The sequence below is a fragment of the Panthera leo genome, chromosome A1, assembly GCF_018350215.1.
Source record: "Panthera leo isolate Ple1 chromosome A1, P.leo_Ple1_pat1.1, whole genome shotgun sequence".
NCBI lineage: Eukaryota > Metazoa > Chordata > Mammalia > Carnivora > Felidae > Panthera > Panthera leo.
The window spans coordinates 162,760,012-162,781,593 of record NC_056679.1 but is presented as its reverse complement, the minus strand read 5'-3'; the positions used below and the strand labels follow the sequence as shown (position 1 = coordinate 162,781,593).

At 33.6% G+C, this 21,582-nt stretch overlaps 1 protein-coding gene across 20 annotated transcripts in view; it reads left to right on the top strand.

Annotated features, from left to right (window-relative positions):
- The window catches only part of SLCO4C1 (solute carrier organic anion transporter family member 4C1), a 129,665-nt gene that overhangs the window by 61,203 nt on the left and 46,880 nt on the right, over nt 1-21,582 (top strand). For 19 of the 20 annotated variants that reach the window (XR_006204123.1, XR_006204122.1, XR_006204124.1 and 16 more), the window contains exons 10-12: nt 374-564; nt 1,918-1,982; nt 3,472-3,609. Coding sequence is in view for 6 of the 20 variants with exons in the window: in XM_042944473.1 (XP_042800407.1) it covers nt 374-564; nt 1,918-1,982; nt 3,472-3,609 (394 nt within the window). In the remaining 14 variants the exon portion in view is untranslated. Of the gene's footprint in view, nt 1-373; nt 565-1,917; nt 1,983-3,471; nt 3,610-12,991; nt 13,297-21,582 lie in introns of those variants that run through there. The other variant, XM_042944509.1, reaches the window with a different exon arrangement.

Below are 21,582 nucleotides of genomic sequence, written 5' to 3'. Positions count from 1 at the left end.
TACCTTCTATAATGGAAAAGAAAGCAAGAAAATAATTTGAACAAATATGATTTATTAAAAGTAGTCTGGAAGGTGAGGTCAGATAATTGGTATATTCTTGTCCATTTATTTTATAAGTTATGAGTCAGTAATAGCTTACAAGTTGAAGCAGTGAACACAACTCAAATACAGATGATTCTACTTCATAAATGTGGTCCTTTATTTTCACTTACTTAATCTCTTAAGAGTTAATTACTCTTTTGTAGCATTATTTGTTGTTCAAAGATTAAGATTGTGTAAAATGATTGCCATGTCTGTAAATCACCTAACTTACAATGATAAAATATGTTTTCAAGATAAGCACGTGCAATATCATCATGTCTAATATTTGTAGGAATATTACAATTGTTCCTGTATTGCAAGGAATACAGAAATAACTCCTACTTCGGCAAGTTTTATTTCTGAAGCTAAAGCTGGAAAATGTGAAAGTCGATGTGCAAATTTGCCCATATTCCTTGGCATTTTCTTTGCTACAATTATCTTTACATTTATGGCTGGTACTCCTATAACTGTGTCCATCCTAAGGTATGTATTATATTGTGAAATTTGCCATCCCTAAGACAATTTGAGTGTAAAGAAAATAGACTCAGGTTCATTTGGTTCATATATTGACCACTGGTTCTAAAACTAATTCAGTTCTTATAACATTGTTACTTCTATGACATTGGAAAAGCTACTTCATTGAACCCCAGATATATGAGGTTTAAATGTGATCATGTATGTGAAAGTGTCTTAATATTGCCTATCTGGAATGTACTTGACTTTAGCTTCTCTGACTCTTTCATCAGGCTTCAGTTTAAGCTATTCAACCGTGTTTGAGTATGATGGAAATATAGAGTATTCCGCATATGTCAGAATCAGAATGACCTGAATTCTACCTCATATAGTAGGTGCAGTGATATTCAACCTTCTCAAAACAATGCTCTACTAGATGAGAAGCTAGATGCCACATGGCTCTTGGCAGCGTTTTGAGCTTTCAATTTGCTTTTTTTCCTTCACAACACTTGATAAAAATACTTATCAATTTTTTTTTTGATAAAAAAATCTGCCCTTTCGTAAGTTCATCAGTCTTTCTATGTCTTTCCTAACAACCTCTAGCTCTTTTACTCTTCAGTTTTTGTTCCCTGATACTCATTACTTTTTCACATACTTTTTGTCCAATGGAAATTTTGGAGATTCTGTCTGCAAATATTAAATAGTCTGGTAACATTCTCCTATGTGGAAATTGGAGTTATTTAGAGAACCGAGAAAGCGATTTTTTAAAACTTCATTTTTGGAACATTATCTATAAAACTTTTCAACTACATGTTTGTTTTTAAGAACTAGTTGGTCTCTTTTATCTCCTGTCTAACTCTTGTGTGCCAGTATCATGTCTCATTTCATGTTTGATAGTCATTACTTAAAGAATCATTGTTGAATCAGAGTGAGCCTCAAGAACTGTTTTACAAAACCTGAATTAGTACTTTATCCCCTATGTATGGTTTCTGTCTCAAAACTTAGTAAGAATTAGAGTAATATTTATTTGTTTGTGACTTAAGTCATGTGACTTGTGACTTAAGGGATAGTAAAAAACAAGTCTTATTAATGCATGTGCTTTCTTTTTTACATTTGTTTCAATTCATACATATTCGATATATTTGTCGAACTTTGATTCTTTTTGGTGTTTTGTAGTGTTTTAGTTCATGTAACATTTTTCTTCTTTTATAATTCCAGAAAGGTTCAACTCTGTATAAGCTGTTACAAATAGTTTGTTTATTTCATGCACATAACATTTACTTAATCTAGAAATGCTAAACTGGTAGAAAAATAAATTGGCTTTAAGAGCAAATATACTATATGACCACTTTTAGTTAATGTATACGTATTTGATATCTTTAGGTGTGTTAATCAGAGGCAACGGTCCCTAGCACTGGGAATACAGTTTATGCTGCTTCGATTAGTTGGTATGCCATTTTTCTTAATTCATTGGTGACTGTTGGTTATTTTTGTTGATTAGCATTATTGATTAATTCACTTAAGGGATATGCCAAGAAAATAATTTAAATGCCATAGAAAACTATGTAATTGTCATTGAAGAAAGTTGTTTTCTAATATTTGAGATGTAGTATTGTTTACAGATCACATAAGAAAATAATGACTTTACTCTTTAATCTACCTGATTGGTTAACTGTCATTTCCAATTCTGTTACAAATATAACTTTAAAGAGTGTATCATATTTATTATAAATATAACATAGGATCATCAACACATTTTTAATTGAGCACAGTAAAATACATAAATTTTTCCTATTCATGTAAAACCTATTATCAACATAAATTATGATAGAATCATATTTATAACTATTGCAATTCCTTTTCTCCCAGCATTGATCTCCATTTGGGGCATGATTATATTGTATTAGCAATGAAAAATAATGAGTTAACAAATTTCAATTAAAATTTGGTATACATATTGTGGCTAGTTAAGAACTGATGGAAGAAAGATTTTATAGAAAATTTCATAAGTTTCCAGATGTAGGAAGAAACAGAAGGACAGAAATACTGTATTATACATATAATTATATGTGTGTATGATTATTCCCACAATATTATACCCATAATATAAAGATCATTTATAAAACTAAAAACCAAAAGTTAGGAGCATTAGAAATCCCCTGAACCAACTTTCCCATCTTCAGGTGAATAAACTAAGGTTCTGGGAGATTCAGGGATTTGCCCAGGGTTACACAATTTGTGGTGAAAATGAGAATAGGAAAATGATAACTTTATTCTCAATCCAGTGCTATTTTGACTCTGTCAGGCTTCAGGTCATGAAAAAACAGACTGGATGTAACTGAAATCTTTGTCTAAGAAATAACACTTCATGTATTTGATTTGCAACAGTTGGAAACTTCCTAAAGATGTGGCAGCTTAGAGCCTCGTGACTTCATGCGAGGGAGGGGGTGTTTTTGAGATAGTATTCCTAAGCATGTTAGTATGAATGTATATGTATGTGCATGTGCGTGCATACACATGTGCACTCTTCATGCATGCACATGCACACAACACATATACTGTAGTTTAGCACTTGTGCATCAATAATTTTGATTTTTTAAAATTAAAATAGCTAATTTCAAACATATTCATTAAATTAGGAAAGCAGTAAATTAAAATATTTACTTAGCTAAATGTTAGCCTAATGCATGCCAGATATTCTTATTAAAATGAATTTTTGCATTGATTAGAAGTACATAATAATTTTATAATTATTTTAGAATGTTTTATCTGTTTCTTTATACCCCTATTACTTGTACATGAACTGATTGATTTATATATGTGCAGATTAATTCCTAGTCTTATTTATATAAAATATATGTATAACCATGTATATAAAAATCTATAACTGTAGGCTATAATCTTTACTGATGTGTATTTCACATATAATTCTTGTAGGCACAATACCTGGACCAATTATATTTGGTATCACAATAGACAGCACATGTATTCTGTGGGATTTTAATGAATGTGGAACTAGAGGCGCTTGCTGGATTTATGATAACATCAAGATGGCCTACATGCTAGTAGCCATAAGTAAGTGGTGGTTTCTTGATAACTTTAGATTAAATTGGTAATGTCAAAAGAAAAAAAAAATCTTATTGTTACTTAAGTTTTATAATGTTTATTAGTCTATGCTACTGGGGTATCCTATAGAGATCAGTTAACACAGCATGTGATGAAAGGTTTTAATGAGTCTGTTAGGCTCAGTCTCAGAAGAGAATAACATTTTACCTTTCATGAAATCACATGTAATTTTTTAAAACAACTTCTGTCAAAAATTTTTTTGAAAGTCTGACAAAAAGATAAAAGACAATTCTGAAAAACTCTCTGGAATGATTGTCATCTAGATACCTGCTCTTTGGAAAGTACTTAGAGCTGAGGTAGGGAAGTATCTTTTGGCTCGGAGGCATGTTGTAAGAAATGTTTTTATAGTTTAAAAGGTTAGCTATGATGTTTAACCCTTTTTGCCTTTGGTAGCCCATCTTGGAAAGTCTTGGTTAAGCAATAAATGACATTTAAGATTGCAGAAGATTGATTACGCCAATGCATGTGTTTTACAAGAGTTAAAATTTAAAAATTTAAAAACAACCTAAAATATTAAAATATTTAAATTAAAAATAGAGGTAGAGGTTTCAAGATGGTGGCATAGGAAGACCCTGAACTCATCTCCTCCCATGGACACAATAAATTTACAGCTACATATAGAATAATTTTCTAAAAAGGATCTTAGCATTCGACACAGCACCCCATAACAAGAGACAAAAGAGATGCATTAAGTAGGGTAGGAAAGGCAGAGACATGGCCTTGCTGAGGATCTCACCCCAGACACAGTAACTCCACAATTGGGAGGGATCCCCAAAATAAAGAGCAGTTCCTCAACAGAATGGATTGTGCTGCACAATAGGCACCCTGACCCTGAGGACTGGCACTGGAAAGACAAGATCTCAAAACATCTGGTTGTGAAAATAAACAGAGATTAAGATCAAGAGAATCACAGAACTATAGGGAACAGAAATCCCACTCTTAAAGGGCTTATGTGCAGACCCACTCATTCTGAGATCCAGCACAAAAGCAACAGATTGAAAAACACCCAGACTATAAGCACAGAAGACCCACTTACTAAATTTAAGGTGGCTGCTAGAGAGGCAGGAACCTGCGGTGACATTATCCAGGGGCAGAAGCCCTGGTAGGTGCCATTTTTGTAATTTCATCCCAACTTGGTGGTGACAGTCTTTGAATGTCATTTTCTGTGCCCTCCCTCTCGTCTACTAGCACCAGAGGTCATGTTTGTGCACCCTGCACTGTAACCAGGCTGAGAAAATTCCCAGTACCCTCCTCACCCACTGTAGAGATCTAGCCACAACTAGAAAGATAAACTTCCTGAGCGTCACCCTCCCAATGTAGCAGACAAGCTCCAACTGGATCAGGCAAACACCTTAACCACTGCCCTATCCATATGGCTGCCAAGCCAAAACTGGATTGGCCAAGCACCTGGAGCCCTACCTACCCCATAAAGCAGCTGCGTCCCTATTGTAGCCAGCTAGCACTTAGTGCCCACAAAAGGATATCCATTGGGGGCCTGTGTCTGTAGCCAGGGGAGATTATGTTTTGGGGCCACATGAAACAGCTCTTACACAAGCCCACGACTTCAAGACTGAAAAAGGTAGTCATTGTACCTAAAACATATAGACTAATAACAGAGAGATAAGCAAAATGAGAAGACAGAGGAATATATTCCAAACCAAAGAACAAAGCAACTCTCAGAAAAAAAGACTTTAGGGAAATAGAGATAAGCAGCCTACTGAGAAAGAGTTCAAAGCAATGATCATAAAGATGCTCACCAATTTTGGGAAAAGAATGGATGAATAGCGAGAACTTCAAGAAAAATGTAGAAAATATAAGAAGGTACAAGACATAACTTATAACTGAACTAAAAAATATTCTAAGGGTTTCAGCAGTAGAATGGACAAAATAATGGAATGAATCAGTGATCTGGAAGACAGCAATGGAAAACACTCAGAGGAGCAACATGAAAATAGAATTAAAAGAAGTGATACCTTAAGGGACCTCTGGAAGAACATTAAGTGGAGTCACATTTGCATTTTAGGGGCCCCAGAAGGAGAAGAGGGGAGAAAAGGGCCAGAAAAATTATTTGAAGAAATAATGGCCAAAAACTTCCCTAATCTAGAAAAGGGAAGATTCATCAACATCTGGATCATCTGGATGTTCATCTGGATCATCAACATCCAGATATCCCAGAAAGTTCCAAATAAGATGAACCCAAAGAGATACGCCAAGACAAATTATAATTAAAATGATAAAGGTTAAAGATAAAAGAGAATCTTAAAAGCAGCAAGGGAATGAAATAAATTACCTATAAGGTAAACCCAATAAGCCTATCAGCAGGTTTTTCAGCAGAAACTGCACAGGACGGAAAGGAATGGCATGACATATTCAAAACCTTAAAGGAAAAAAAAAAAACTGTCAAGCAAGAGTACTCTAGCCAGCAAGGTTATCATTTAGAATTAAAGGAGATATAAAGAGTTTTCCATGTAAGCAAAAACTAAAGGAAGTTCATCACCACTAACCCGGCCTTACAAGAAATATTAAAGGCACTTCTCTTAAGCTAAAAAGAAAAGACACTAATTAATGAGAAAACATGAGAATAAAAATCTCACCAGTAAATGTAAATAAATAATAAAGATAGTAGATCAACCTCTAATAAAGTAAGTGTTAAGGGTAAAAGATAAAAATAGTAAAGTTCATTTAAAATGCATAATTAGTTAAGGAAACATGAAGTAAAAAGATGTAAAATGTGTTATCAAAAATCTAAAATGTGGAGAATGTGAGTATAAGTATAAAGTTTTGAAATGTGTTCAAAATTAAGTTACTATCAACTTGAAAGGGACTTATATACGTAAGATGTTATATGTGAAATTTATGGTTACCACACATGTAAAAAAATTTATAGTAAATGCACAAAGGAAAAGAGAAAGGAATCTAAACAAATAAAAGAAAATAAGCCACAGGAGAAGAGAAAAAGAGAAGAAGAAAGGATCAGAAACAGATTGCAAATATAGCCAGAAAGCAGTTAACAAAATGGCAGTAAGTACGTACCTATGAGTAATTGCTTTAAATGTAAATGAATTAAATTCTATAATCAAAAGACATATAGTGGCTGAATGGATAAAAAAGAAGACCCTTGTATATGCTACTATAAGCTCCCAGACTGAAAGTGAAGGGATAGAAAAGACATTCCATAAAAATAGAAAGAAAGCTGGAATAGCAATACTTACTTCAGACAAAATAGACTTTAAGTTTATTTATTTACTTATTTATTTATTTGGACAGAGAGAGAGTGAGAGTAAGCATGAGCAGGGGAAGGGCAGAGAAAGAGAGAGAATCCAAAGTCTCTGTGCTCCATGCTGAGTCCAGAGTGGGGGTTAATCTCATGGACTGTGGGGTCATGACCTGAGCCAAAATCAAAGAGTCAAGACACTTACCTGACTGAGCCACCCAGATGCCCCTCCGACAAAATAGATTTTAAAACAAAGACCGGGGGGCGCCTGGATGGCGCAGTCGGTTAAGCGTCCGACTTCAGCCAGGTCACGATCTCGCGGTCTGTGAGTTCGAGCCCCGCGTCAGGCTCTGGGCTGATGGCTCGGAGCCTGGAGCCTGCTTCCGATTCTGTGTCTCCCTCTCTCTCTGCCCCTCCCCTGTTCATGCTCTGTCTCTCTCTGTCCCAAAAATAAATTAAAAACGTTGAAAAAAAAAAAAAATTAAAAAAAAAAAAAAACCAAAGACCGGAACAGGAGACAAAGGCATTACATAATGGTAAAGGTATCAATCCAATAGCATTTGTAAACATTTCTGTACCTAACATAGCAGTACCTAAATATGTAAAGTAAATATCACCAGTATTAATGGGAGAAATAGTAATACAATAATAGTAGGGGACTTTAATACCCCACTCACATTAGTGAATAGATCATCCAGATAGACAATCAATAATGTAAGTATGGCCTTAAATATATCAAATGAACCTAAAAGATATTTACAGAGCATTCCATGCCAAAACAGCAGAATACACATTCTTTTCAAGTGCACATGGGACATTCTCCAGAATAGATTACATGCAGGGTCACAAAACAAGTTGCAATAAATTTAAGAAGACTGACATCATATCAGGTATGTTTTCTTGCCACAAAAGTATTACATTGGAAATCAGTTACAAGAATAAAACTGGAAAATTCACAAAATATGTCAAGATTTATTTATTTATTTTTCTATTAAAATTTTTTTTAATGTTTATTTATTTTTGAGAGAGAGAGTGAGCTGGGGAGGGGTAGACAGAGAGGGACACACAATCTGAAACAGGCTCCAGGCTCTGAGCTGTCAGCACAGAGCCTGACATCAGGCTCGAACACGCAAACTGTAAGATCATGACCTGAACCAAAGTCAGATGCTTAACTGACTGAGCCACCCAGTCACTCCAAAATATGTGAAGATTTAAAAAAAATGCTACTAAACTGGTATAGCAAGTCTGGAAAACAGTATTTAGGTTCCTCAAAAAATTAAAAATAGAACTACTCTATGACCCAGCAATTGCACTACTAGGTATTTATCTAAGGGATACAGGTGTGCTGTTTTGAAGGGTCACATGCACCCCAATGTTTATAGCAATGCTATTGACAATAGCCAAAGTATGAAAAGAGCTCAAATGTCCATCGACGGATGAATGGATAAAGAAGATGTGGTATTACTTAGCAATCAAAAAGAATGAAATATTGCCACTTGCAACTATATGTATGGAATTAGAGAGTATTTGCTAAGCAAAATTAGAGAAAGACACATACCATATGACTTCACTCATATGAGGAATTTAAGATACAGAACAGATGAACATAAGGGAAGTGAAGCAAAAATAATATAAAATCAGGGAGGGGGACAAAACTAGGAGACTCTTAAATATAGAAAACAAACAGAGGGCTGCTAGAAGGGTTGTGGGAGGAAAGGTGGGCTAAATGGGTAAGGGGCATTAAGGAATCTACTCCTGAAATCATTGTTGTACTGTATGTTAATTAACTTGGATATAAATTTAAAAATAAATTAATTAAAATAAAATAATAAAATAATAAAAACACGCTACTGAACAACCAGTGGATCAAAGAAGAAATCAAAAGAGAAATTAAAAAAATACCTTGAGATAAATAAAAAGGGAAACACAATGTTCTAGAATTTGGGGGATGCAGCAAAAAACAGTTGTAAAAGGGAAGGAAGTTCATTGTTATACAGGCCTTCCTTAGGAAACAATAAAAATCTCAAACAATCTAAGTTTACATTTAAAGAAACTAGAAAAAGAAAACAAAGCCCAAAGTTCATAGAAGGAAGGAAATAATAAAGACCAGGAGAAAAAGTAAGTGAAATAAGAGATAAATAAATAAACAAACAAATAAATAAATAAAAATGATCAATGAAACGAAGAGTTGGTTATTTGAAAACATCAACAAAAATCAACACTTTTAACTAAACTCGTCAAGAAACAGAGCCCAAACAAATAAAATCAGAAATGATAGAAGAGAAATTACAGTGGACACCACAGAAATACAAAGGATCATAAGAGAATATTATGAACAATTATACACCATCAAATTAGATAACCTAGAAGAAATGAATAAGTTCCTAGAAAAATAGTCTTCCAAGACTGAATCTTGAAGAAATAGAAAATCTGAATAAGACCAGTTGCTAGTAATGAAATTGAATCAGTAATCAAAAAATACCCAACAGACAAAGGTCCAGGTCCAGATGGCTTCACAGGTGAATTCTACCAAACATTTAAAGAGTTAATACTTAATCCTTCTCAGCCCAGCATTATCCTTATATTAAAACCAAAGACACTGCAAAGAAGAAAATTACAGGCAAATATCCCTAATGAACATAAATGCAGAAGTCCTCAACAAAGTATCAAACTTAATTCAGCAGTATATTAAAAGGATCATAAACCATGACTAAGTGGGATTTGTTTTAGGGATGCAGAGTTCATCAGTACCCATAAACCAATCAGTGTGACACATGACATTGACAAAATTAAGGATAAAAAACCTGATCATTTCCATAATTGAAGGAAAAGCATTTGACAGAATTCAACATCCATTTGTGATCAAAACTCTAAACAAAGTAGGTAAAGAGGGAACATACCTCAATAAATAAAGGACACATATGACAAACCCACAGCTAACATTTTACTCCACAGTAAAAAGATAAAAGCTTTTCTTCTATGATAAGGAACATGACAAGGATGCTTACTCTCACCGCTTTTATTCAACATAGTATTGGAAGTCCACCATAAAACTATTGTAAATAATAAGCGAATTAGGTAAAGTTGCAGGATACAAAATTAGTATACAGAAATCTGTCACATTTCTCTACACTAATAGCAAACTATGAGAAAGAGAAATCAAGAAAACAACTTTTTCAATTGCACTAAGGAAATCCCAAAAGTAAACCCATATTTATATGCTCAATTAACCTACAATAAAGCAGGCAAGAACATACAGTGGAGAAAAGACAGTCTCTTCAATAAATGGTGCTGGGAAAACTGGACAGCTACATGCAAAAGAATGAAATTGGACCTCTTTGTTACACCATACACAACAATAAAGTCAAAATGTATTAAAGGCTTCAGTGTAAGAGCTGAAACCATAAAATTCCTAGAAGAAAACGTAGTAAGCTCTTTGACAGCAGCCTTAACAGTAGTTTTTTGGATCTCTGAGTTCAGGCAAGGGAAACTAAGGCAAAAATAAATAAAGGGAATGTAGTCACATTCAACTAAAAAACTTTTTTTGTACAGTGAAGGAAACCATAAACAGATGAAAAGGCAACTTAATGGGAAAAGATGCTTGGAGATGAGCTGTCCAATAAGGGGTCGATATTCAAACTATATACAGAAATCATATAACTCAACAACAACAACAAAAAAGCAAACAACCAACCTGATTAAAAGATAGGCAGAGGATCTGATAGATGTTTTTCCAAAGAAGACATTCACATGGCCAACAGGCACATGAAAAGATACTTTACATCACTAATCATAAGGGAGATGCAAATCAAAAACACAGTGACCTATCACCTCACACCTATCAGAATGGCTATTATCAAAAAGAAGAAATAACAAGTGTTGGTGAGGATGTGGAGAAAAGGGAACTCTCATGCACTGTCGGTAGGAATACAAACTGGTGCAGCCGCTATGTAAAGTAGTGTGGGGGTTCCTCAAAAAATTAAAAATAGATCTATTAATTCTAAACTAAATATGATCTAGTAATTCTACTTCTGAGTGTTTCTGGGTATTTATCTGAAGAAAATGAAAATACCAATCTGATGAATATATGTACTCCTATGTTCATTGCAACATTATTTCTAGTAGGTAAGATATGAAAGTAACCTAAGTGTCCATTGATAGATGAATGGATAAAGAAAATGTGGTCTATATATATAGTGGAACATTACACAGGAATAAAAAGGATGAAATCTTGTTATTTGTGACAGCATGAATGGACCTAGGTGGTATTATGCTAAATGACATAAGTCAGATAAAGACAAATAACATATGATCTCATTTATATGTGGAATCTAAAAAAAGCCAAACAAGTAAAAGAAACAAAACAAGCCAGAAACAGATTGGTAGATACAGAGAACAAACTGGTAGTTGACACAGGGGAGGGAAGGAGTGGACAGGCAAAATAGGTGAAGGGGAATAAAAGGTACAAATTCCCAGTTATAAAATAGGTCACAGGTTGTAATGTACAGCATAGGATCTATGTTCAATAATACTGTAATGACTTTATGTGGTGACAGTAACTGGACCTACGGTAGTTATCATTTCATAATGTTTAAAAATATCAAATTATTCTTATATACTTGAAACTAATACAAATCTTATGCCAGTATAATTCAATAAAAAAATTCAGAAGTCCTAGATACAATACACACACACGTATATATTTACATATTGTGCAGTTTGTTGTGACTGTGATTGTATTTTGGTATATGTATCAGGATAGCTTATTAAGCTTCAATGTGTTTAAACCTAGAGAATGATGTCTGAATTTATAATGACAGAATAATAAAATGCCCACTGAAGAAATAAATACATAAATTCAAAAATATAATAGAATAAATATTAACTAGGCAAAATTAATCTTTCCACCACTTTTACTTATTAAACATTTTTATTCACTGTGTTTTTATGCTTAAAAAATTATTTAATTTGTTATGCTTGTATTTTTTAACCAAAAGGTACAGATAATGAATTTGTTCCTTTTCCTACTCTATGATGAATATGAGAATTTTTCCCCAAAACATACATACCTTTAAATTTTCTAAAAACATTGTGACAATAATCCCTATGTAATTATTCTTCCTACATGTAATTCTATAAATGCATAATTCAGTGAAAATTCCTATTTTTCATATATGCATTTTGAATAAAATACTAATGGCTAATACATTTAGGTATTGTAAAAACTACATTATGAGGTCATTTAATTTATTCAACCGTGACTTAAATGCTTATACTCTGGCTAGAAATAGTTTCTCTTCATGTAGCCAAGTTCAGAATCAGAGTTTTTTGAAAACAAAATTTGTGAAGTGAATCTGTTTCATATTTTTAGTTGATACTTAAATTTGGATGAGTATTCAATGTGATCTATTTCATGGAAGCTTTCTCCTAAGAGGCCCAGAGGCTTTTTATTTTAAGAATTGTTTTCCTTCATGGACATGAAAATTCTACAACTTACTTAGGTTCAAGGATATAGTAAGCTATTATATTTTGTCACTGGCTTCATTCCTTGTAATTTTTTATACATACAATGTTAATAAAATTAGAAATGAAACATGGATTTATTTAATTCTCTGTAATACTTATTTTATAAGAATGTACAAGCATAACCAAGAAAAGAACAGTTATCGTACATTTTACTGTTTGAAAAGAAAGTAGAGGCTCAGTTGATTAAGCATCCAGCTCTTGATTTCGGCTCAGGTCATCTTCTCCTGTTTTGTGAGAATGAGTCCCACGTCAGGCTCTACACTGACAGTGGGGGACCTGCTTGCTATTCTCTCTCCATCTCTCTCTCTGCCCCTCCCCCACTTGCATGTGTGCTCTCTGTCTCTCTCTTTCTCAGAATAAATAAACTTAAAAAAAAGAGAAAATAAAGACTAGTTCATTGAGTTGTATAGAAATGTTTTACTGAAGAATATCACCTTTCTTTGTAAAACTTTTAATATTTAAAATATAGAACTGTAAATAATGCTCTTCTTTAAAGTAGTTTCTATTCATGAGGAATTTTTCAGTGAGAATTAATTTTTTTGTAATACTTAAAGACCCAAATGCATGATTAATTTTTGTTTTTGTATTTAGGTGTTACTTGTAAAATTATCACCATTTTCTTCAATGGGTGTGCAATCTTTTTGTATAAGCCGCCACCATTAGACACAGATGTATCATTTCAGAGTCAGAATGCAGTTGTGACTGTTTCAGTAGAATGTGATCTCAGCAATGCAGGAAATGAAGGGTGAAATAGCAAAAGGAGACCATTTTACAACCGGAAAATTGGCCTTCATTTGTAAGAATTCACATTGCCATTGCAGCATTATCCACCCGATATGGACAATCATATTTTAAAAGTTGGTATTTTATAATTAAATGCATTTCCTGTATATTTATGAATGTGTTTGTTTTTGTTTTAATATAAGAAACAGACTTGTGCCTTCAGAACCCACCAAAAACCTCAGAACACACACACACACACACACACACACTTCCCATTGTACAGGTGTGAAATAAAAAAACTAATAAACTAAACTAGAAAAAAATCCAGTGATTAGTTAAAAGTTTATATCTTAAAAACAAAGTGGTATTTCTATTCTTCTTGCAACTTGTTTTAGTTTAATTACCATTACCAGTAGTTGGGGCTTGTTTAGAAAATTTATGGTATAAAAATTTAACCAAGTTTATGTGATGATTTTTGAGAACTATTCTTGAAAACTAATGAATTTAAAACCAGCTACTTTGTTTTTAAATTTATATACACTAGTCTGTCCATCACAAAAGGTTACTGAACTATTAGAACATAGATTGATTATCTTCTTTGTATCCCAGTATACAGTGAATTCAGGAATAGCGTTATATTTACATATTTTCACTTTAAATCAAGAATTGCAGGAAGTAATTTGCTACTATTTCTTATTTTTAACACTTTCCTTTTGTGATTCCATAATAGTATTATCCAATTATATGTCTTCCGGGAGAAATACCAACTTCAGTAAAGTGCCAATTATATATGAAAAGATTTTTTTTTAAATGACTTAGGTACATTTTAGTGGCTTTCTTTGAAAAGACTTCTTAATAAACTGTTGATCAGTATTTACATACTCAGTAATTTAATTTTTCTCATTTTAAAAACTTATCACCTAGTATATTATTTATTTTTACAGCACTTAAAATAGTACTTTGCTGATAGTGGGCCTGTACTAATGTTGTTTGATTAATACATTAAACTCTACTTTTCTACTGATCATTTATTTGAAAGATAAAGTATTTCACATATAACATGATACCACTCCATTTGTTTTAGCTCAGATTGAAGCCAACTTTGTCTACTCAGAATATGGAGGAAATAGATCTGTGAATAACAGATTAAGAAAAATGTTGAAGTTCATACTTAATTTAGGGAGAAGAAGAAATCACCCTATATATGCATATATTTGATGAACAAGTCACTTAATAATTGGCATTCATAATGATTTTTAGTTATCAAGGGTTTCTTTGCATTCAGTGTGCTCAATTTTATAAGATGATACATTTTTATAAATTTTTAATGAAAATGGGTAAAGTGAAAATAATTTTGGCACTTTAATGAGGTCAGACTCTTACACATATTTACAAAGAATACCTCCTTTTATGACAGGGCAGTTTAGACACTACTGTAATTTATAATTATTATTTATACTTTTGGATCAACTAGATTATATGTGTTGGTATGCTACTTTAAGAACAAAATTTTTTCATAGTATTGTTTTTTCACAGTTTGTATGATTTTTAAAGTGAACTTGAAACTATAAGTTGACCTGTGGTTATTTTTGTACATAATTGGATATATGTCTTAAAACTTATTTTTAATATTTAGATTTCCTTAATTGTAGGACATAAAAATGTAACTTTCCATACACTCTTATGTATGGAAAGAATATATACAATTGATCTAGCTTTGTAAATTGGAGAAAAATATAAGTAAAATTGTATATTTTCTTTGAATATTTTCTTTAATTATGTAAAATGTATATATGTATCTTTAAAAATGAGAATATTTGTATTAGGTTGTTAAGTATTTAACCTTATTAATTGGCATAGATTTTGCAGTATGTTTTATATCTGTTTATGAATACACACATTTGATGGTTGGGAAAGGGAAAATAAGTGTACTTTTGAACTTGGTGAATGTAATTTAATTCAGTGATTTCTGGTATCTCAATAGATGTATTTAATTCAATATAAACTGCATTCACTATGAAATACACGCCAAAATATTGTTCCATACTATAGTTTTCATGGATGACAGATGGACATATAAGGTTTATGTTAGTAGTATACAGTTGCAGATGGCTGCTTGTCAGTTATCTGAAACTGCAAAAGTAATGTGTTGTGTGAAGGTTTTGTATGTAAGTCCTCTTGGGTTATCAAAACACTCAGTACTATTTTTTTAAAGAAATCAGATTGGACATTAATTTTAGAGGTAATGTCCTTTTCCTGCACTGCAGCATATTTCAGTATTTTTCGGCCTTTTTTTGTACCCAAAACAATAAACATTAACTTACACATTACATGTGAGTGATCAAAAATAAATAAAAGAATTTGTTTTTAAAAACTGCATGGGTAAATGGTATCAAAACATTTTAGTGTTTTTGTTAAAATGAACAGCTTATAAAAATCGTCCTCAAATAATTGGCATTTAAATTTTTCTTTTCAGATTTAATTTGACTTTCTTTTTTTGATGCTTTATTTTGTAATAATTTTAGACTTAGGAAAAGCTGTAAAAATAGTACAAACAATTCTCCTATAAGCTTTACCCAGCTTATCTTATGTTAACATATTAATTATCTATAGAATGATGATGTAAACCAGCAAATTAGCATTAAAGAAATAATTAATACCACATCTGCAAAAGGGCATGGTAGAACATTCTCTGTTATGGTAGTATATATATATTTTTTAATTGTTGAACTGTACATATTAAAATGGTGCATTTTACTATATATTTGATTTGCAAAAAGAATTGATACTAAAAACAATGTTGAAAAGCCAACTATTGTTGTGTCTTTCCAAGTCTATAGAGAATTCCCTAAGAGGATCTTGCTAGTGTCTCCTGCCTATTTGGATGTTTTCTTAGTTCAGTCCCATCAGAATGGAGTATGTATCCCAATATGGTGAGGGAGGAAAGGAACAAGTTAGAAATTTCTGGCTTAAGCCTAGGGACCAAAATACACAGAGCAGAAGCCTCGGCAGAATAGCTGCACTCATAACATCTGAAGATAAGAATTTCTCAACGTATGGGGGGCACCTGGGTGGCTCAGTTGGTTAAATATCTGACTTCGGCTCAGGTCATGATTTTCTGGTTTGTGAGTTTGAATCCCGCATCAGGCTCTGTGCTGACAGCCTATAGCCCGGAGCCTGCTTCAGATTCTGTGTCAACTCTTTCTCTGACTAGAGTTTGGATTGAGTGGTTGGCAATGACTAAAATGGAAGTTGCCTGTGGAACTTTAAAAATTAACAATGTCAAGTGCCATCCAGGTCTGATTAAGTTTGCTTTGTTAAAATTTTCCTAGGTTATTCTGGGGCATGTGGGTGGCTCAGTCAGTTGAGCATCCAACTCTTGATATTGGCTCAGGTCATGATCTCACCACTGGTGAGTTCCAGCCCTGAGCTGGGCTTTGTGCTGACAGCCCAGAGCCTGCTTGGGATTCTCTCTCTCTCTCTCTCTCTCTCTCTCTCTCTGTCTGCCCCTCCCCTGCTTATCCTTTCTTTCTCTCTCCCTCTCCCTCTCTCTCTCTCCCTCTCCATCTTTCAAAATAGTTTTTAAAAATTCCTAGTTTATTCTAAAGTGTAATCATTGCTGGAAACTGCTGAGAGTTGAGATACTACTGAGGCTTTTTCTAGAAGCATGTGCTCTCTGGGATGGGGTAGAGTGAGTTGGGGAAGAAAGGGTGGTAGAAAGTTGGAAAGCAATGGAGAGTTACTTGTTTTTAAATTTTTCTAAAGGCTCTTGATTTTAGAAATAAAAAAATCAGAGAACATCACTAGATTCCTTCTTTTCCTGCATTAGTGAGCTATTTCAGTAATAATGTGGACATAACACCCACTACAGGATTATTTCATGGAGAGATCCAGGAGTAGTTGGGTTGAGTGCATGGCAGCATATGGTGATGTAATGGGATAAATTCTGATAAGGAAAATAGAGAATTGACATAGCTCAATGGAGATGGTAAAGGCACTGACCGACATAAGACAGAGACTTCCTGGTACATGCTCCTTAGCTATATTCTTGAATCTTCCAAAGAATGTGGAAACAGCTGACTCATCTGGCTTCCCAATTACAGAAACTTTGGCACATCTTCTTGCTAGTTGTCAGCAAAGCAGAAGCTTGCCCAAGAAAAGGAAAAAATGAATCACTTTATCAACTGTCTGCCTTATTTTCTTTGTGGTATATACGTCCTGCTTTTCAATTGATTAAATAGATCTATTATTGGCTTTCCTTTTATATGAGTGAATGGTGTAAAGATAATTACCATATGTCTTTGATAAGCAATTTGAAAGTCGGAAAATTATAAACAGCAAAGCCAGTTGGGTAATACTGCTTACAAAACACTTTAAACTGAAAAAAGAAAAGACCACATAGTTCTAGTGAAAATATTACTTATTGTGGATCTGTTGGATATGAGGAAATGCATTAGATGTATTACACATTTTGACTCACTACAGTCTTATCAATTTCTTCTTAGATGAGACAGCTAAAGCCCAGGGAAATTAAGTTTTCAAGGCCAACAGGTTAGTAAGTGTCAGCACTAGAACTTGAATCTGGGTATCTGTGGCTCCAAGTCTCATGCTTTTGTTTTTATCATTGGTATGCTGACGTTAACTACGTAGATATTTTTTAAACCCCAAACACAACTTTTATTTATGGGAATTATCCAATATCTGTCAATGCTAAAAATTATATTTTCTGAAGTTATAGTTAGTAAATAAGCAAATTTGAAGCACTAAACAAAAAATCCTTTCCGAGGTTGCAATTTATATTTTTACCAGAAGGTGGCGGTGTTGTTTTTACTATAATAGTAAAAAAAGTGTTTTGCTTTAGAAACCTTTTTGTTGTTGGAGTATTTCTGGCTCTTTGGTAAAAATTTCATTTGCATTTTTTTCATTATCATTGTTCATATCCTTTTAGTAACTTTTCCAGAATTGTTTTCTCATTACAGATCATTGGAAAGATTTCCAGTTAGAAGAGAAACTGGTAACTAATGAGAATCATTGGTGGATTCAACTTTTGCTATTTTGACTTCTTTTCTCATTTAGAAATAGAATGATACATATTTCCAATTTAACAGTTTTTCTCTCTAGATATAGACCAAGAGTGAATTTTTTTTTTTTTATTTTTTTTTAACGTTTTATTTATTTTTGAGACAGAGAGAGACACAGCATGAACGGGGGAGGGGCAGAGAGAGAGGGAGACACAGAATCGGAAGCAGGCTCCAGGCTCTGAGCCATCAGCCCAGAGCCCGACGCGGGGCTCGAACTCACGGACCGTGAGATCGTGACCTGAGCCGAAGTCAGAAGCCCAACCGACTGAGCCACCCAGGCGCCCCCCAAGAGTGAATTTTTGATATTAATCTATATTTTATTTTTAAATAGCAAATAGCTATTTAAATTATCTTCCAATTCTTTTTAGAATTAATCCTTAAAAAACTTAGAAAAGAAATGCCAAAAAAATCAATATTTTGATGAGGTTGTCTTTCCATTGCTAAGCATGAATTTTTTACATATTAAAATTATTAACATTTCCTACTATTATACTGGGGTTTCCTCCCATCGATTTCTATAAGACCACTTCAAACTAGAATTTTAAAAATGAATCTGAAAACAATGAAACTGAAAATGTGTTCTTGTACTTATTATATACTTGCTGTTGAAAGGACATTTCAAGCGTGTTTATATTCCCAAACCCTTTTGGCTAGCCAAATATATTATGTATATAGTTTTATTATAAAACTGCCTTTCTCAAAGTTTTCTTTTTATGCTAGTTGGGGCTTTAACATGTAGTGTTGTGATTAGAGTTTCTCTCCTCAAAAGCTTAGCATCCAAATGGCAAAGTAAAGCATAAGTATATAAAGAGTTAACAAGTAAAGTAATTCAAGATTTAAGCCAAAAGTCAAAGCATTCAGCCTCCAGAAACATTTATTGATCCTTTACTTAATGCCAGGCTGTTTTGAGCTCCAAAAACTGGGGAAGATGCTGGGGGCGGGGGTGGGGGGGGATTGAGACAGAGACAGAGACAGAGAGGCACTTTGTCTATATTTTTCGGGTACTCAGGGACATTTGTAAATAGAACTGTATTTAATCAATCATATTAAAATACAGTTTGTTTTTATCACCAGGCATTTTTTTTTTTTTTTTGTAGAAGAGTTGGTGTCAGGCATAGCACTGATAATTAATACAGAAATATAGTCCCTTTTCTCCTGTCCCCTTCTCAAGCCAGTGCTTACAGTCAGTAAATCTACAAAGAAATATAATATGGCGGGTTCAAATGGGTTCCAGAACACACAATGGAAGTGACTCAGCAACTCTGTCTGGGATTTTAATGCAGGAGGGTGACAGCTGTGTTAATGGTTTAGCAAGTGATGGATTGATGTGATGTTACAAAGCAATACCTGATCACAAATGACTTGCACAGCTCTGTGCCCAAACTGGTTTAGTTAGAGCTATCTCCCTAATGGAACAGACATTTAGAAGCCCTGATTAGAAGCATCTAACCTTCTTTTCCATAGGTAATACTGCTTTTTACTTTATAGAGAAGAGAGACTATTAAATAGGACTATTCTCAGTTTCTATTCACATCTCTTTACATCCTGCTTTCAGATTAACATGTATTTGTCTTTCATCTCAGCTCAGTGGAAAAGACATCTTCATTTTTCAAGGTAAACTACCAACCTCGTTCCTTCATCCATTCTGAATCGCCCTGAACTTCTTTCTCAGGACTTTGCTCAATCAATTTCCCTCTGTTCTGTAGAATATTAATCTCTGCTCTCTTTCATCCCTTTCACATCTGAAGAGTTCAACGTTCTCCCTTCTGTAGAAAATCCTTTCTCTCCCCTCATGCCTTTAAAATGTCGAATGCCAGCCCTGATCTGCCTCTCCATATACAGGTTTATTGTGGACATCTTTCTTGGGCTAAATCACAGGCATCAAAACTCAATTTGTCAGTAACTGAACTCACCAAGTACCTCGCTTTCCCACCCTCCTCCACCTCCTTTCTTCCTTCTCTTGTTTTCTCCATTTTGATGAGTGGCTATACCCAGTTGACTCCTAGACTCCCCTGCCTTTGCGTTCTAAACTCGCCATCTATCCTACTCCAAACCCATAAACAATCCTCATCTTGACAATTCACCATAGACCAACAAAAAATATTGCATACAATCGTTGTAATTTAAAGGAAAGGATAACATATAAACAGTTTTAAATTTCTTCAGTAAATATGTATTGGGTTGTACTATGATAGCAGAATAAAATAGAATGCCAGGTCTAGATTTAGACCATGTTTTTATTTCTCCATTACCTTTGTGTATTGTCAAGAGATAATTAAGGAAAAATCAAGAATGATCAAATATTAAGTTTCATTTCCTGACTTACTTTTTATTTTCAAACATTTCTTTCATGAATCAATGATAATATAATAATTTGAAATGAATAACTTGTTAATATAAGCTGGAAATGAAAATGCTTATTTTCTTGAATTCTTACTTTCCAACTCTGCAACACCCAGTTCATTGACCAGAGCAAGCCTTGGGGAAAAGCTATGAGATAAAACTGATGGTTTTGAATATTTTTAAAAACAATATTATCAGGCATTAATGTGTCAAAGCAAAAATTGCACTGAGTGAAGTTAAACAGGAAAGGAAGACTTTGTTCAGGTTGTTATAATAAGGAAGAGAGATTAGAACTCAGTCTGAATGCAACTTTGCAGAAACAAAAGGCAGTATGGTTTTGAAAAGTTGGGGTTTATCCAAAGGATACAAAAATGCTGATGCAAAGGGGCACATGCTCCCCAGTGTTTATAGCAGTAATAGCCAAACTATGGAAAGAGCACAAATGTCCATAAACTGATGAATGGATAAAGAAGAATATTACTTGGCAATCAAAAAGAATGAAATCTTGCCATTTGCAACAACGTGGATGGAAATAGAGTGTATATGCTCAGCAAAATAAGTCAGAGGAATTCACTCATGTAGAATTTAAGGAACGAAACAGATGAACATAGTGGAAGGGAAGGAAAATAAAATAATATAAAAATAGAAGGAAGCAAATGATAAGAGACTTTTAAATACAGAGAATAAACTGAGGGTTGTTAGAGGGGAAGTTGGTGGGGGATGGGCTAAACGGGTGATAGGCATTAAGGAGGGCACTTGTTGGGATGAATAATGGGCATTAAAGAGGGCACTTGTTGAGATGAGCACTGGGTGTTATATGCCAGTGATGAATCACTAAATTTTCCTGAAACCAATAATCCTGAAAGAATACTTGGACATACTATATGTTAACTAACTTGAATTTAAATTGAAAAAATAAAAATAAAAGTTGGGGGTGAGACAAAGATCATAGGCCATCTGTGTTTGCCAACTGGCTTTTACAAAAGGAAAAGTAAACATTTTCTCTCTCTTTTTTTTTTTTTTAAACGTTTATTT